Raw genomic sequence first — 18752 nt, 5'->3', positions numbered from 1 at the left:
GCAGAGCTACAGTAGCGAGCAAATCGATGGCGCAAACTAAAACAGTATTACAGCACACATTTTGGTGTCCCCCTCAGGAATTGCTCTTGAGAAAAAAGCTCAACGTAATCTTCAAAAATAAATTTTTTCACTGATAGTATTTGTCCATTACTAAATATGCAAGAAACGAAATTCATAATTTGTAATAAACTTTTGAGAGCTTCTGAATAATTACATACATAAATGATTTACACACCACCTACTGCCTGCAGCTTAATTGATACAACAGAAAATACAACTCGTGGCTCTGGTCATGGGTAGATGCCTTGCACGGACGGGAGAATAGATGACGTTGGGGCCTCAACCAGTCTGCCTATGGCCCCAAAAATCTCTAAAACCGCCACTGTGCATTTTTATGATGGCCAGTCTGTAACCGTGGGGGTGTCACGTTGGATCTCGTTTGCTCCATATCATATCAATGCCCATGGTTTTGGAATGGCATGTCCAAATGTAATTGTGATGGTCTGGTGTCCACATACTTTTGGCCATATAGTGTATTTAGCCATTATTATTAAATGTAATCTTGTCTGGGATATATTTACACAGATATCAAAATGCTGAGGTAGTGTAAGCCTACACAAAACACAGACCATATTTGAAGTGGATGTAAAAATTCCCTATGGAAGAAATGAATGGTGTAATGAGGTTATTCCTAGTTTTGCCGCAAGGTTTTATTAATCATAATATTTCAGTCAATTAGGATAGCATAGGGTTAAAACTTTAAAAAAACAATACTGGTAATAATTATTCAGTAAACTACATGGTATTAACATCATATTAAAATAGTATTTAATTACTTCAAACATAGTAATTAGTCTACTTAAGTGTGTTCAAATAGACCCACTAATATCATACTTATAATACGTGACCATATTTTAGTATACCTAAAATATACTCATATAATTTATTTCAAATAGGCTATATTATAGTAGTAGTAATTTCAACCAGGTTTTGATGTATTGCGACCTATATGTAACTCAGAGACGCACTAGTGAAGCTATCCTAAAATAAGTTTTGAGAATTGGATGCACAGAGACAGAACTGAAGTGTAACCTGTCATAAAATGTTAGGTAAGAAACACATTATGATACTGTGAACCTTTGCAAACAGCTTCAATAACAGTTTTCACCACACCCTGCTGCACCCTATCTGATGTTAAAATAAGTAAAGGATGTCATGCTGTGTCACACGACTCGCGAATTGTCACGAAAACCCATCAAACAACCTAGTAAAGTCATGATTTACTGTATGTTGAGTGGTTTTTCTCAAAAAATGAAATAGAATGATCATAGTTGCTAAATAACACAGAACATGAGTGGTATGATAACATTGAATCATTTGTGGGGTTTTCACAGCACTTCATATTCTAGTAAAAGGAATACATTACTTCCCAGAAATTCAGCATGTCCCAATGCTTTCTTTTTACATTTCCAGTTAAGCATATTTAACAAAGAAACTGAAAGGTAATTAGAGTTATTTTAAAAGTGATACTGCATGTTTACTCGGTTGGATTTATACCATGGCTATAGGGCAGGTTGAAAATTAATCTTTTAATCTTGGTATGCATACTAGGTATGCCTATCTTAAATCAAGATAACATGAACCAGAATTTCCAAGAGCACAGATTCTATTCAAACACAGCTAATGGTTTCCACTATATATAACCTCTTGACATGCAACCTTTTCTTTGAAGACGTATTAGAAATCTGTTTAAAAGTGGTGTGTCAGAGAGACCCGTTGTGTAAGAGTGATCAACTGTGTAAGACTTGTGTAAGAGTGACTCACTCATTGAAGGTCATGTTTTAACAGGGGCTCTCAAAGGTATTCACTCCCCTTGGACTTTTCTACATTTCATAGTTATAACAGAAACTGATGAACCAAAAAAGTCCATTATGTCTATTCCATTTATGTAGAAACCTTGGGGTAAATTTCAAGTCACCTGTTTATAAGATATTTTATAACAATGTTGCTAGTGACATTACCATCGGGTGACATTACGAAATGGACCTTTGTTAATGCCATGAAGAACCGAGTTGATTTATGAATATACTTCATAGACTGATTTCTTACTTATATATCCCTTCACTTTCCTCCAGGCATACATTTAAAAATGTTTATTTTCTAGCTTCTTATGGAATGAAAACTATAATTTATCACAACAAAATTATATGCCAAGATGTAATGGTGTTCCTGATGTGTATTTATATTACTTTTAATCTAAGATCCTCACTGTCATCTGAATTTGAAAAATGGGAGTAGTATGCAGCTCTAGGACTGACTAGAGGAAACAGAAAGAACATGACCAGTTAATCTCCTAAGCATCACAATGGTATGATTCCAAATTTCACAGCAACAGCAACACTCAATTCTATGTTGGGATTGGGACATTGGTGTATCCCCACAATGGGACACAATATGGAAAAACTGGAAGATGTAAGATTATTCAACTGAAGACCTTGCACAAAGAATACGTCACAGAACAGGAATACGTCACAGCGCACAAGTCGAAAGAGACTCAATGTCTGTCAGATTAGCATAGCCTCAGTTGATTTCAAATAATTGCAATTGTGGGGTGGGTATTTTAGGCTTTTGCTTTTATAGGCATTGTTTACTTTATGGAGGTCAACAACCTTCAGTGTCATTTCCTTTTTGTGGTTTGGCCTGCATTCCATTTCATATTTATAACGCATTGAAATAAGAAGTAATGGATGAATAAATTCACTGGAGTTACTAATGCAGTGTTTCCCAATCCTGGTCCTGGGGACCCAGAGGGGTGAACATTTTAACTATAAGCTACCATTGCATACCTTTGCTGGGTTAGTCCATTCCAAGATAGCTATGTGAATACCAACAGTTAATTGACCCGTCAGAACTTGCAACTGGGAGAGGACATTAATAATGCATGATGTAGACATAACTGGCACTAACAGAAAGTGCATTCAAATGAATTACATTGTCATGCAAACCAAGTGAAGAGGTCAAAGTGAAAGTACCCAGGGCCTTATTCATAAAAAATATTTGTATCAAATTATGAGGGATGTACAGCTTTTGTTTTGGTTTTTGGGAGGGTTGTGTTTTTTGTATTGGGGATAGGGGAGTGCATTAGATTTCTTTCTTGGTTTACTGAAAAAAAGACTATCCTTTATTCCTTTCTTGTCAAATGTCTTTATTTTGCATGTGCACGTTTTTTTAGTACTTTCTGCCTCCACACACTTAGTTTGGTACTTTTCCACACACTTTGTTTATCAAAGATCAATAGTCTACCAATTTCCTGTCTACTGTTTCTTGCTGTATACCAACATCGTTACAGTACTGTTAGCCATATATATGATTTGATCTGCAATTGGTTAACACGCAATCACACCACAATGTCTTAATCCTAATCCTCTGCATGTCTAGAGTTTCTTACATTCAAATTGTTGTAGTAAGGACATATTCGGCTACCTTAAATATGAACAACTAATGAAAAAATTCACAACTCCCACTGACCTCACATCCTGGTACGGTCTGTCAGATCTGCTTTACAGATGGTCCCCAAGGTCTACATAAGTGCACCCTCTGGGTTTAAATCTTCTGTTGTGGGGTTAGTGTTGGAGAGTTGGTTTGAATCGTTATCATTCAAACCATATCTCTTGCCGCGAGCAATGCAAAGGAAGCCTAATAATGGACATTCAGTGGATATTCAATTTCTCTATATATAGAAATTGACAAATGAGACCAAATATCTACCGATGTCAGTAAGACACGTTTTACTTGCTCTGTTGGTTGATTTGCATACATACTACAGTGCATTTTTTTTATATTTTAAGGACATTTCGCAGCAAAATTATTCCCTAAATTATTAAATTGTTTTTCCACAAAATGTAATGAACTGTGTAAATGTTTTGCCACCAGGAAGGGACCTCGCTTGTGCAGGGGTTTGCAAAATTGACATTAGTATTAACTGGACAAAGTGACCAAGATGCCTGTCTGTTGTTTCCAACCATTAACTTCAGGTTTTCAAAGTGTGAGGTGTTCATCTCCAGGGGGCAGCAGACAGCTTCAAGGAAGGTGTGAAAGAAATTGGAAAATCAGTCACCCATTACTTTAGGTTTTATAACATGTCAAGCTGTTCTCTAATAATGAATATACATACATCAAAGCCCAAAAACAATTATATACATTATGTCATAGAATGTATTTATTTTCACAGTGCTAGCAAAGATCTTTGTATATGTAAACGACAATACAAACATATACTCACCTAAAGGATTATTAGGAACACCATACTAATACTATGTTTGACCCCCTTTTGCCTTCAGAACTGCCTTAATTCTACGTGGCATTGATTCAACAAGGTGCTGAAAGCATTCTTTAGAAATGTTGGCCCATATTGATAGGATAGCATCTTGCAGTTGATTTGTGGGATGCACATCCAGGGCATGAAGCTCCCGTTCCACCACATCCCAAAGATGCTCTATTGGGTTGAGATCTGGTGACTGTGGGGGCTATTTCAGTACAGTGAACTCATTTTCATGTTCAAGAAACCAATTTGAAATGATTCGAGCTTTGTGACATGGTGCATTATCCTGCTGGAAGTAGCCACCAGAGGATGGGTACATGGTGGTCATAAAGGGATGTACATGGTCAGAAACAATGCTCAGGTAGGCCGTGGCATTAAAACCATGACCAATTGGCACTAAGGGGCCTAAAGTGTGCCAAGAAAACACACCATTACACCACCACCAGCAGCCTGCACAGTGGTAACAAGGAATGATGGATCCATGTTCTCATTCTGTTTATGCCAAATTCTGACTCTACCATCTGAATGTCTCAACAGAAATCGAGACTCATCAGACCAGGCAATTTTGGTGAGCTCGTGCAAATTGTAGGCTCTTTTTCCTATTTGTAGTGGAGATGAGTGGTACCCGGTGGGGTCTTCTGCTGTTGTAGCCCATCCACCTCAAGGTTGTGCGTGTTGTGGCTTCACAAATGCTTTGCTGCATACCTCGGTTGTAACGAGAGGTTATTTCAGTCAAAGTTGCTCTTCTATCAGCTTGAATCAGTCGGCCCATTCTCCTCTGACCTCTAGCATCAACAAGGCATTTTCGCCCACAGGATTGCCGCATACTGGATGTTTTTCCCTTTTCACACCATTCTTTGTAAACCCTAGAAATGGTTGTGCGTGAAAATCCCAGTAACTGAGCAGATTGTGAAATACTCAGACCAGCCCGTCAAACACCAACAACCATGCAACGCTCAAAATTGCTTAAATCTCCTTTCTTTCCCATTCTGACATTCAGTTTGGAGTTCAGGAGATTGTCTTGACCAGGACCACACCCCTAAATGCATTGAAGCAACTGCCATGTGATTGGTTGATTAGATAATAGCATTAATGAGAAATTGAACAGGTGTTCCTAATAATCCTTTAGGTGAGTGTATGTACAAAGTTACATAGACTTACTTTCTGTATACTAAGAATTCTGCCTTCAAAAGAAAATGCTTGTCCATCCGGAAAAACTGGATAATGAAATTGCGAAAACCAGTAAATGGGCATGAAATGGCAGGAGCCCAATAGTGGAAGAAAACATCCCTAGACTCTCTTTTCCACAAGCCAGTTGATTATTTTGTTCTTCAAACTAAGTAACAAAGGATCAATAGCTTATTTTAATTTTGTAACGCTGTTGGGTTTTTATTATCACATCATGGGTGGAAGTAATTGGTTCAATTGAACAGCAGGAAAGGTCTTGTGTAATGTTTCAAAACCTTTGTGAATGAGTCAGTAACACTACTAAGTTTTTGGGAAAATTCTCTCTTTATATAATCTGCCTCCAGTCTTTTCAATGGCTTATGTGGGATGTTCATTTCAAGAGTATCCTGGTATTTTGATAATTTGTGTGGTTGTCCATCAAAATGTATCTACTGTCTCAGACTTTGAAAACACCTGCCCTAATGCAACCCAGTCTTGGGGCTAGAAGTTATATAATATGCTCCATTTATTATGATTGCTTATGTTATGTGCCATTGGATTATAATAAGCAAAATGTATGTGCCAGGGCCTGGCTGGGGGCCTCAAGGCATCTCTATGTGCCCGGGGGCCACAGTCAAGACCTGACTGATTTTCTCAATTTCATTCTCCATTTTTTCCTGGTAGACAGGCATTAATACAGCATAGGTAAATAGAGATACATTAAGGCTACCATATTTACATTTGCAAAACTATTTATAAGTGGATATCAAAGCTAACTTGCAGTGTAAAATTCTGTGAAACTTTAAAGACGAGACATGACAAAAATAAATGTTCTGATATAAAGGGGAGAGTCATGTGAAAATCAAGTTTTTATTTGGGTGAACACGGGGTAAACGGGCATAATGTAAAATATATAATTTTAAGTGTTTATACAATATCAAAACAGGTTATTTAAAAATAATTTATTTATTACAAAGGTAGACATCTATACAGCAAGTACTAGAAACCAAGACAAGGAAGGCCTATGTAAAAATAGAATAACAACCCCTTTTCCAAAAAAGTTGGGACGCTGTGTAAAATGAAGAAAAAAAAAAGATTGCAGTGATGTGCAAATAATTTAGAAAATAGAAAATAGTACAAAGACAACATATCAACTGTTGAAACTGAGATATTTAGTTTTTTGGAAAAAACCTGCCCCTTTTGAATTTTATGCCAGCAACACGTTTAAAAAAAGTTGGGACACAGCATGTTTACTACTTTTGATTTTACCATATTGAAACTACTGGGGTGACAAGGGGTGGCAGCTGCCAACCTACAAAAATGTTTTGCCACCCCAGTTGTCCGGAGTGTCTGCTATAATATATTCTTAATTTTACTGAATAGTATTATATTTTTCTACTTTTTTTTATTTATCTCTATGGTAACCCGTTCCAATATCATTGAGTCCTCCCTTCTCCTTAAAATGGTAGAGTCCTGGAGTCCACCAGCACCTGTCAAGGTGCTGCTCCCCTTCCCTTCCAGTGAAAACACTGGGCGTCTGTCCATGTCATGATATCTTAACAACTGAGCAGTCAGGATCTCACTAGAGTAGCCTTCAACATTTGATATTTTGTCTTTGTACTATTTTCTATCTAATATAGGATTTAAATGATCTGCACATCACATCATTGCATTCTGTTTTAATTAGCATTTTATGCAGTGTCCCAAATTTTTTGGAAACAGGGTTGTATATGCAATGAACAATACATTAGAACAAATTTTTGCCCTATAAAACTATATGAGGAAACCATTTAATAATTTTACTTCGTAAATGGAGCAGGCCTTCGGTATTCATAATATCAACCACGTGAACCGCAAAAGGTTTAATAGGTTTTGTCCTTAAAGTTGTGAGGAGCTCTGAAACAGATTGATTTTTTGTGGAGTTTTTACCCACACCCCTCCTGAGTACAGTCACCAGTCTTTTGTGTTTTCTTGGTGGGAGAATCTGCATGGCCAGGAATTCTTGCAACTCCCTATCACAGACAGCCTCATCTGATAAGTAATGAGAAATAGAGAGTAAAGAATTAGAGGGACCAAGAAAATATTAATTGACTGCATTTCAATGAAACCACCTTTTGTGTCACTTTTAGTAGGTAGAAGACATTATAATAACATTACCTTGTATAATACATTTTGAACCCTGAATGCGGTTTGTATTGACTGACCTGGGTAAAAAAATGCTAGCCTGACAAAATAACATGTTTACTGTTCTAATAGTATTGGTAACAGGTTTATAATAGACATTAGAACCTCATGGGGTTTGAAATATATTGCCAGACTTAGGGCTGTATCCAGGCACTCAGTTGTGTTGTAATTAAGATATGTCTTATTGCTTCATTATAAAAGTATCATATCACTTTTACATGTGTGCCAATTAAAGACCTGGGCAAAACCTGCAAATGTTGTGGATAAAGATTTTTTAATGTTTCTTTAGTCTCACCTTCAGCTGTTCTTGATCCATTCTTACATAATGAGCAGTAAACGTCATTCATCTCATTGCCTGGTATAGTGGTATAACCTGGAGCACACACAGAGAAGCTCTGACAGGCTTTACTACTGGACGACTCGTTAGAAAAGAAACCACCTGCGCAAGGTTCACACTCCACATCAGTGTGTGCTGTTCCTGGAAAATATGAGTATGGACAGTATGTAGTATTTTAAAACCAGAGGGAAAAGCAGCAGCAGTTGGTTTACAGAGTTCAATGGAAACATCAGTAAAAAGGTATTTTCATTATAAATTGTAGTCAAATCTAGTCTATTATTACTTACCGTTAGTTATTACTCCTTCGCCGGGCCGACATCTGCTGTGTTTTAAGCATGACCCATATTTCAAGTAAAACCCATCCTTGCACTCGCACTCGCGGTTGTGCAGTGGGGTGCACGGTACGCTTTCTATCTCTTCATTTGTGCAAAAACGACTGCAGTATTGACAGCGCTCAATGTAGTTCCAGACCTCTGTGTAGTGAGACGTAGGGCAAGGTCCGCAGATGCTTTTGCTGTACTTCGTGCAATGCTTTATTAAGTAATTTCCAGGAGCGCATTTGTCGCATATGACGGAATCTCCTGTCTCGTGATCTCTCCACATGTAGGTCGGTGACGTGGCTGGCTCCGGCGGGTTTCCGCCACAGAACGTGAATACCACGAACGCCAGAAAAGAATCTGCCAGCTATTGGAAGAGTAAAGTTACAAATTACAACCAATCAAAACTTTTAGTTTACATCTTTCAGTGTGACAGTACAATCAACTTAGGCTACTATTAGATTTTAGATTATATTCAGCTTCAAGTTTTACACCATAATTGATAACTTTTAGCTACCATATATTGTCTATAAGCACTAATGAAACGCTATATTTGACCAAATAAATTATGCTTACCAGATGCATTTGAAGCTGTAGTCAGCAAGATACTGATGTAAGCATGTCAAATATCTCAAGAATTTATAGAGCATATGACTCACTACCTTTGGGAAGAACTAGGCTAATATCCGTCCCCCTTGATGCAACTAGTATCGACTATACGTAATTAGGATAAACGTATCACTACGCAAACAGCAGGCCTACTTAAATATTTTTATTGGTTTCAAAATGATACACCTATACTTCTTTTTGTCTCGGGTCGCTAAACGAGTTAACGCACAAGATTAACTAGACTTAGCCTATCTTTGTTTAAATAATAATTTCCCTAGCCGTTTTTCTACATCTATTTTCCTCCTATATAACAAAAATTGTATAACAAAAGGTAGACCAACTTACCTCAAATTCAAGACATTTTATAATTTCTTAACATACACGGATGAAACAAAGTATGTTTAGATTATTTTGTTTCTCGATAGTGGCAGCCAGAGAAAATAAAAAAAGGAATTAATCTACTAATAATGTACAATTTGCCTGCTCCTTTCGTTGTGTTATTGGAACTGGCAGGGCTGGACGAAATATATGTTCTTTAAAAGTTCACATTTTGACAGTTAAATAACAGTTGACTATAAATAAAGACAAATCAGCTGGCTTTATAATAAATAACTGGATGTGTAGTGAATAAAAACGTAATAATTTATAATGAAATAATGTAAAGTAAACACAAAGAAAATTAATCACACGAACAGTTTAATAAAAATATTACATTGGGAAACAGTTTCAATAACTGACATATTTATTCCAAGTGATATTCATTCAATAGTTAAAAAACACTCCAAAGCTATAACATTTAGAATGGAGATTTTTCTTGGATGGGAGGGGCTCCTCTTCCAACAGCTTTCAGTCCCTCTGGCTGCTGGGAAAGTAAGATGAGATCTTCTTTTGTAGATTCCCAGGTGCTGAAACTGAATATCAAAAATGGATATCAAATTATTATTTTTTTTAATTAATATCTTAAATTCACTGGTCTTTCTTGCAACATTATCTGAAGTAATAAGTCATTTTATCACATTATTCAATTAAATCAAACATTGCAGCCCTGTTTTCAAAATAGCCAATTAAATAGGTTTCATTGGTTCATCTACTACTTTGCTTGAATAGTTCAAATAGTGCTTACATCAAAATTAATGCAATTTAATAATTACAAGTTATTCTAGTAACAATTGCATGTCACACTTGGGAAATATCCATTCACCTTGCATTAGCCGTGTTGAAATCTCAGATGAAGCACTTGATCCTAAATCACCTATCAAAGCGTCCAGCATCTCTTTGTACTGTTTCTTATGGTGAGGCCGGATAAACAGGGCAAATGCTTAGGGATAAAGGACAACAAAAAATATTAACAGACATCATATTCATACCACATCATTTCATGGTTCTTAAATGGATCTTCACTGTCAAGATTTAATTTCTGTTTTAGGTGAGAATGTTAAGAACTGTGTTTTCCATTAACTGAAAAACAAGGCATTTGTTGATAACTTACTGCTAAGGAGGTTAAAGTCTTCATTTTTCTCAGTTAACAAACTCACTACTGTGCCCACCAGGCTTTCATAGCTGTCTGTCTTCTTGTAGCTCTGAATAGCTGAGAAAAGTTGGTTGGACTTCTCGAGTCCAATGGAATTTTTCACATCAGTGATGAAGTTGGCATAGATTTGATTCTTCTGAGTAGAATTGACTGGTGCTTGGCCTTTGCATTTAGGATCAACTGTTGAGCACAAAAGAAAAACTGAAAATGTAGTCAAACTAGTGAACAAATAAGTTGGGAAGCTTGTTATTGTTTGTATGTACGAGAATGTCGGTTCCTTGGTTTAAACCCATAAGCTAATTGGAAACATCCCATATGAATAAAGCTACATTTATATTTATATTACAAAAAAAAATATGAAAAGCATCTGCATGAAACCTATGTTAGAAATTGTATATCTCTTAAATATTCATCTGCAACAGAGAACGTTTTTTCACAGTGACTTCAATTCAGGTATCTGTACCTGTCAGCACTTGATTCTTCTGGACATGATCCTCTGAAGCCAAACCGTGGCTTCCAAGGTGATATCCTCCTTTATTAAGCTGATGACTGGCATTGAGCTGACTGCAGGAGGTGCTTGAGTCCAATGTGACTGAAACACCAGCCACATTTTCAGTTATCATGAGATAGCATATGGTTTACTTTGCACAAATGGTCATAATAGCAATGATTCAAGAGTCTTGAGCTGCTATGACTAAGCTTAGACAGAAATGTTATACTTTCCAGCCCAGGTACATCACATCCACAGTCATCGCCATCAGATATTCAGGAAATGCTTCTTTCGAAATCAATGACATTTGCTAAACTGTTGTGTAACCATAATCAGAATTTTACCATTTAAGGTTTGATTGTGACACCAAGTAGAATGCAGAATAGTTGGGAAAAAACTAACTGAAATCTTTGAGGGGGAAAAATGAAAAACCTTAAAATAACGTGGTTGCATATGTGTGCACACTTATAACTGGGGATGTGGCTGTGTTCAGAATTAACCAATCACATTCAAACTCATGTTAAGAAGTAATTACACACCTGCCATCATTTAAAGTGACTCTGATTAATCACAAATAAAGGTCACTTGTTCTAGTAGGATTTTACTGACATTTTCTTAGTTGCATCTCAGAGCAAAAGCCATGGTCCGCAGAGAGCATCCAAAGCATCAGAGGGATCTCATTGTTGAAAGATATCAGTCAGGAGAAGGGTACAAAATAATTTCCAAAGCATTAGATATACCATGGAACACAGTGAAGACAGTCATCATCAAGTGGATAAAATATGGCACAACAGAGACATTACCAAGAACTGGACGTCCCTCCAAAATTAATGAAAAGACGAGACGAAAACTGGTCAGGGAGGCTTCCAAGAGGCCTACAGCAACATTAAAGGAAATGCAGAAATGTCTGGCAAGTACTGGCTGTGTGCTACATATGACAACAATCAACCGTATTCTTCATCTGAATGGGCTATGGGGTAGGGTGGCAAGACAACCTTTTCTTACAAAGAAAAACATCCAAGTCCAGCTGAAGTTGGCAAAAACAAACATCAGGTCTCCCAAAAGCATGTGGGAAAATGTGTTATGGTCTGATGAAACCAAGGTTGAACTTTGGCCATAATTCCAAAAGGTATGTTTGGCACAAAAACAACACTGCACATCACCTAAAGAACACCATACCCACAGTGAAGCGTGGTGGTGGCAGCATCATGCTTTGGGGCTGTTTTTCTTCAGCTGGAACCAGGGCCTTAGTCAGGGTGGAGGGAATTATGAACAGTTCCAAATACCAGGCAATTTTGGCACAAAACCTTCAGGCGCCTGTTAGAAAGCAGAAGATGAAGAGGAAGTTCACCTTTCAGCACGACAACGACACAAAGCACATATCCAAATCCACAAAAGCATGGCTTTACCAGATGAAGATTAACGTTTTGGAATGGCCCAGCCAGAGCCCAGACCTGAATCCAATTGAACATATGTGGGGTGATCTGGAGAGGGCTGTGCACAGGAGATGTCCTTGCAATCTGACAGATTTGCAGAGCTTTTGCAAAGAAGAGTGGGCAAATATTGCCACGTCAACATGTGCCATGCTAATAGACTCCTACCCAAAAAGACTGATTGCTGTAATAAAACAAAAGGTGCTTCAACAAAGTATTAGTTTAAGGGTGTGCACACTTATGCAACCAGGTTATTGTGAGTTTTTTATTTAAAAAAATTCACCCCCAAAGATTTCACATTAAAAGGTGGAAAAAGTTCTGACATGATTTATCTTTGTCTCATTCATCACAAAAACCTGGCATTTTAACAGAGGTGTGTAGACTTTCTATATCCACTGTAAGTCAGAATAAAACAGTTAATAAATAATGCTTTGATAAAATGCTTTGATAAAATTACAGAAAATATAAAAATGTAATTAAATCAAAATAATTAATAATCAAACAAGGGGGATAGGGGTTAAAACAAAGGGGATAAATGACTGCAAAGACAAGTTGAAGAAAATCTTTTAGAAAATCAGGCTAAAACATTGTGTGCTAAGATCATTTATTTTTAAATGTCAATAGTATCTGCGTCCCTCAGATAATGTGGCAAGCTGTTCCAAAGGATAGGTCCACAGTGACTCAAAGTGGCTTCCCCAAAAGTTAGGACAATGTTTAATTGCAGAAAATGTAAGTTAATTTGTGATGCACTTAATCAATGTGTCAATGTAGCTGTGAAAATTAATACCATGCTTTCTAATGATGGCACCAAGAGGAAGTATTGGCTGAGCAGTATAAGACCCAAAATCTAACCTTGTGGAACTCCACATGTGATATTTGTCCCACTTCCATGGAAACAAGTGTATGGAATAATATACAAAACAAAATCTTTTGAAGTTTCAATCCATTCCATCCAGTTGAAACCATTGTATAAAAATCATGCAATCAAAAAATGCTCAATATATTAGTTGGGCACTGCCCCAACTATGTCATAATGAAATAGAATTAGTGAACCCTCTGTTCTGGTTCTTTCCAGTGGTAGTAGACTTCTGGAATCAAGTTCAGAACTGGTTGTTGGGTCATGGTATCTCTATTGAGATGAATACTGTTTGGTGATCTAAATAATCATGGTCACTCAATAAAAAAATATGATTATTCTCTTGGGTAAAACATAAATCTTTTAGAATACGATCCTACCTTTGAAATCAGGACAACAAAAGACCGCCACAGCTGGGCATCTGGCCAAATAATATAATATTATATATACACCAATCAGCCATAACATTATGACCAACCTGCCTAATATTGTGTTTGTCCCCCTTTTGCTGCCAAAACAGCCCTGACCCGTCGAGGCATGGACTCCACTAGACCTCTGAAGTTGTGCTGTGGAATCTGGCACCAAGACGTTAGCAGCAGATCCTTTAAGTCCTGTAAGTTGCGAGGTGGGGTCTCAATGGATCGGACTTGTTCGTCCAGGAAATCCCACGGATGCTTGATTGGATTGAGATCTGCGGAATTTGGAGGCCAAGTCAACACCTTGAACTCGTTGTTGTGTTCCTCAAACCATTCTTAAACCCTTTTTTGCTTTGTGGCAGGGCACATTATCCTGCTGAAAGAGGCCAATGCCATCAGGGAATACTGAAAGGGTGCACATGGTCTGCAACAATGCTTAGGTAGATGATACATGTTAAAGTAACATCCACATGAATGGCAGGACCCAAGGTTTCCCAGCAGAACATTGCCCAAAGCATCACACTGCCTCCACCGGCTTGCCTTCTTCCCATAATGCATCCTGGTGCCATGTGTTCTCTCTGTAAGCGACAAACACGCACCCGGCCATCCACGTGATGTAAAAGAAAACGTGATTTATCAGACCAGGCCACATTCTTCCATTTCTCCGTAGTGCAGTTCTGATGCTCACTTGCCCATTGTAGGTGCTTTTTGCAGTGGACAGGGGTCAGCATGGTCACTGACTGGTCTGCAGCTCCATACGCAACAAACTGCGATGCACTGTGCGTTCTGACACCTTTCTATCAGTAACAGCATGAACCTTTTCAGCAATCTGAGCTACAGTAGCTCGTCTGTTGGATCGTATCACATTGGCCAGCCTTCGCTCCCCACATGCATCAATGAGCCTTGGCCGCCCATGAACCTGTCGCCGGTTCACCGCTTTTCCTTCCTTGGACCACTTTTGAAAGGTACTGACCACTGCAGACCGGGAACACCCCACAAGGGCTGCAGTACGCACGCACACACACGCACGCGCGCACACATGCACGCACACACCTCCCCAAAGCTGAAGCCCTTGTGGGGGGTATCCAAAGCCTTGCATGACCTGGAGGCATTTTGCCAAGACGAATGAGCAGCTATACCACCTGCAAGAATTTGGTGCTGCATAGACAACTATTACAAAAGACTGCACAGTTTCATTGATGCTAAGGGGGGAAATACACAGTATTAGGAGCTAAGGGTATGCAGACTTTTGAACAGGGGTCAGTTCATTTATTTCTTTGTTGCCATGTTTTGTTTTATGATTGTGCCATTCTATTATTACCTACAATTGAATGCAAATCCCATAAGAAATAAAAGACATGGGTTTTGCCTGCTCACTCATGTTTTCTTTATAAATGGTACATATTACCAATTCTCCAAAGGTATGCAAACATTTGAGCACCACTGTAGATCACCAATCAGTATTCATCTCAATAGAGATAGCATGACCCAACAACCAGTTCTGAACTTGATTCTAGAAGTCTACTACCACTGTAGAGTACCAGAGGGTTCACTAATTCTATTTCATTATGACATAGTTGGCACAGTGCACACTGCTCAATTACCAATATATTGAGCATTTTTTGGTTGCAAGAATTTTAGAGTTTCAGCTGGATGGAATGGATTGAAACATCAAAAAACATTGTTTTGTACATTATTCCATACATGTCTTTCCATAATCTTATGTCTGATGTTATGGTCATAATGTTATGGCTGATCAGTATATATATATATATATACACATATATACACACACACACACACACACACACACACTCACCTAAAGGATTATTAGGAACACCTGTTCAATTTCTCATTAATGCAATTATCTAATCAACCAATCACATGGCAGTTGCTTCAATGCATTTAGGGGTGTGGTCCTGGTCAAGACAATCTCCTGAACTCCAAACTGAATGTCAGAATGGGAAAGAAAGGTGATTTAAGCAATTTTGAGTGTGGCATGGTTGTTGGTGCCAGACGGGCCGGTCTGAGTATTTCACAATCTGCTCAGTTACTGGGATTTTCATGCACAACCATTTCTAGGGTTTACAAAGAATGGTGTGAAAAGGGAAAAACATCCAGTATGCGGCAGTCCTGTGGGCGAAAATGCCTTGTTGATGCTAGAGGTCAGAGGAGAAAGGGCCGACTGATTCAAGCTGATAGAAGAGCAACTTTGACTGAAGTAACCACTCGTTACAACAGAGGTATGCAGCAAAGCATTTGTGAAGCCACAACACGCACAACCTTGAGGCGGATGGGCTACAACAGCAGATAGGGAAAAGAGGCTACAATTTGCACAAGCTCACCAAAATTGGACAGTTGAAGACTGGAAGAATGTTGCCTGGTCTGATGAGTCTCGATTTCTGTTGAGACATTCAGATGGTGGAGTCAGAATTTGGCGTAAACAGAATGAGAACATGGATCCATCATGCCTTGTTACGACTGTGCAGGCTGGTGGTGGTGGTATAATGGTGTGGGGGAAGTTTTCTTGGCACACTTTAGGCCCCTTAGTGCCAATTGGGCATGGTTTAAATGCCACAGCCTACCTGAGCATTGTTTCTGACCATGTCCATCCCTTTATGACCACCATGTACCCATCCTCTGATGGCTCCAGCAGAATAATGCACCATATCACAAAGCTCGAATCATTTCAAATTGGTTTCTTGAACATGACAATGAGTTCACTGTACTGAAATGGCCCCCACAGTCACCAGATCTCAACCCAATAGAGCATCTTTGGGATGTGGTGGAACGGGAGCTTTGTGCCCTGGATGTGCATCCCACAAATCTCCATCAACTGCAAGATGCTATCCTATCAATATGGGCCAACATTTCTAAAGAATGCTTTCAGCACCTTGTTAAATCAATGCCATGTAGAATTAAGGCAGTTCTGAAGGCGAAAGGGGGTCAAACACAGTATTAGTATAGTGTTCCTAATAATCCTTTAGGTGAGTATAATATATATATATATATATATATATTAGGGGTGGAGCCGAACCCGAATATGGTATTCGGAAAGGCACAAATAACGTGGTTTTTACAAATACTTATTTCAAACAAATACTTTAAAAAATATTTGTATTTGGGAACAAGAAAACCGTTATATCAAAAAGCTGCGTTTTCTCATGAGACCGCAGTACATGCCCGGATGAGTGAGTGAGTGACGTTCAGTCGGGGGAGGGGAAAATAATAAAATCGGTAACTGACACAGGCTGCTCCATACATCTCCATTCTCCACACAGCAACAGAGAGCGCTCAGTATTTTATTAGTTGTTGGTTTAACCATGGATGAGTTGGCTGTTATGTTATTTTCTTTTCAATGACGTTCCTTGTTACATGTTCATTGCTGGATTTATGGAAAAATATCAACCAATATTTCCATATCCATAATTATTATAATAGATTTAATTAAAGAATACTTACACTTCTGATTTACGTTATAGTTTAACGCAAATTTTTTTTTTACTCTAATACAAATACCGGCTGCTTTGCACACCCCTAATATATATATATATATATATATATATATATATATATATATATATATATATGTGTGTGTGTGGGTGTGTGTGCGTACACAAGTACTGTGTGATGAATGACAAAGACAAGAACGTTCTGAAATATATAAATGGGGAGGAACTTTGCTCTGCTGGCCTGTGATGACTGATGGAATTAAGGTACAGGCTTATTTTTGTGAATTTATGTCCAGCCCCACCCCCACAAAAAAACTAATCCGTATTGTTTCCCAACTTACAGAGGTTGGATTCTCAATGGCTGACGTGTATGCATTATATCTTGACAGACAACTATGATGTAAATAAAAATAAGTTATTCACTTGATTTCTGGTGTAGCAGGTCAAACATCACATGAACATCATGCTGATGGCAACAGAGAAGCCTTATAGTTAGAACATTTGATCAGTAACCAAAACATAGCTAGATCAAATACCCAAGCTGCCAAGGTGGAAAATCTATTCTCTTTTCCTGAGCAAGTCAGTTAACCCCAGTTGTTCTCTGGGCATTGCTAAAAAGAAATGTATCTTCAATTAACCAGTTAATCCTTACCCAAATGTGAAATTAGTCATGCATCTAATGCACAAACACTGCATCCTATTCCCAAAATGTGTCTTTGTGGTGAGTGCAAGGAACTAAGGACTGATTTCATACCCCCACTCAGCATCAGCATTTCTTTCTCTTCTTTGGAAAGTGAGTGACCCGGTTTGTAGCCACAACCCAGACCAGTCAGTTCCACACATTTCTCGTCAAAGAGCTTCTTGTGGTGAGGTCGTATAAACTGATAGAATCCTGGAAAATAAATTGCATGTATGAAAATGCCTGCGGTATGATACAGGTGCTGGTCATAAAATTAGAATATCATCAAAAAGTTGATTTATTTCAGTAATAACTTGTATATTATATTCATTCATTACACACAGACTGATATATTTCAAATGTTTATTTCATTTAATTGTGATGACTATAACTGACATCTAATGAACATCCCAAAATCAGTATCTCAGAAAATTAGAATATTACTTAAGACCAATACAAAAAAAATATTTTTAGAAATGCTGACCAACTGAAAAGTATGAATATAAAAAGTATGAGCATGTACAGCACTGAATACTTAGTTGGGGCTCCTTTTGCCTGAATTACTGCAACAATAAGGCATGGCATGGAGTCGATCAGTTTGTGGCACTGCTCAGGTGTTATGAGAGCCCAGGTTGCTCTGATAGTGGCCTTCAGCTCTTCTGCATTGTTGGGTCTGGCGTATCGCATCTTCCTCTTCACAATACCCCATAGATTTTCTATAGGGTTAAGGTCAGACGAGTTTGCTGGCCAATTAAGAACAGGGATACCATGGTTCTTAAACCAGGTACTGGTAGCTTTGGCACTGTGTGCAGGTGCCAAGTCCTGTTGGAAAATGAAATCTGCATCTCCATAAATTTGGTCAGCAGCAGGAAGCATGAAGTGCTCTAGAACTTCCTGGTAGATGGCTGCGTTGACCTTGGACCTCAGAAAACACAGTGGACCAACACCAGCAGATGACAT

General features: G+C 38.2%; 2 protein-coding genes across 3 annotated transcripts in view; both read right to left on the bottom strand.

Moving 5' to 3' along the window:
- Positions 1-6657: 6657 nt before the first annotated feature.
- LOC105013914 (tumor necrosis factor receptor superfamily member 6B) lies at positions 6658-9022 on the bottom strand. Its single transcript, XM_010875777.3, has 4 exons — positions 8903-9022; positions 8297-8693; positions 7968-8150; positions 6658-7519 (listed from the first exon to the last, which is right to left on the bottom strand). The coding sequence occupies exons 1-4, from the start codon at positions 8909-8911 to the stop codon at positions 7254-7256; spliced, it is 855 nt and encodes a 284-aa protein (XP_010874079.1). The 5' UTR covers positions 8912-9022; the 3' UTR covers positions 6658-7253.
- A 603-nt stretch (positions 9023-9625) lies between these two features.
- Positions 9626-18752, bottom strand: part of rtel1 (regulator of telomere elongation helicase 1) — a 56994-nt gene continuing 47867 nt past the window's right edge. The window contains exons 29-34 of one of the 2 annotated variants that reach the window (XM_029124316.2): positions 17868-18005; positions 16007-16063; positions 10930-11058; positions 10425-10646; positions 10137-10253; positions 9626-9846 (exon numbers count right to left, since the gene is read on the bottom strand). In XM_029124316.2, coding sequence (XP_028980149.1) covers positions 9782-9846; positions 10137-10253; positions 10425-10646; positions 10930-11058; positions 16007-16063; positions 17868-18005 — 728 coding nt within the window. In that variant the 3' untranslated portion in view covers positions 9626-9781. The remainder of the gene's footprint in view (positions 9847-10136; positions 10254-10424; positions 10647-10929; positions 11059-16006; positions 16064-17867; positions 18006-18752) is intronic. The other variant, XM_010875776.4, reaches the window with a different exon arrangement.

Source organism: Esox lucius, chromosome 12, assembly GCF_011004845.1.
Source record: "Esox lucius isolate fEsoLuc1 chromosome 12, fEsoLuc1.pri, whole genome shotgun sequence".
In the NCBI taxonomy this organism is placed as follows: Eukaryota; Metazoa; Chordata; class Actinopteri; order Esociformes; family Esocidae; genus Esox; species Esox lucius.
This window is presented reverse-complemented; position numbering and strand designations above follow the sequence as displayed.

Coding starts and splice junctions, on each gene's coding strand:
- LOC105013914 (XM_010875777.3), bottom strand. Junction 8,151..8,296: donor CGAAGGAGTAATAACTAACG/GTAAGTAATAAT, acceptor CATATTTTCCAG/GAACAGCACACACTGATGTG. Junction 7,520..7,967: donor TGGATCAAGAACAGCTGAAG/GTGAGACTAAAG, acceptor ATTACTTATCAG/ATGAGGCTGTCTGTGATAGG.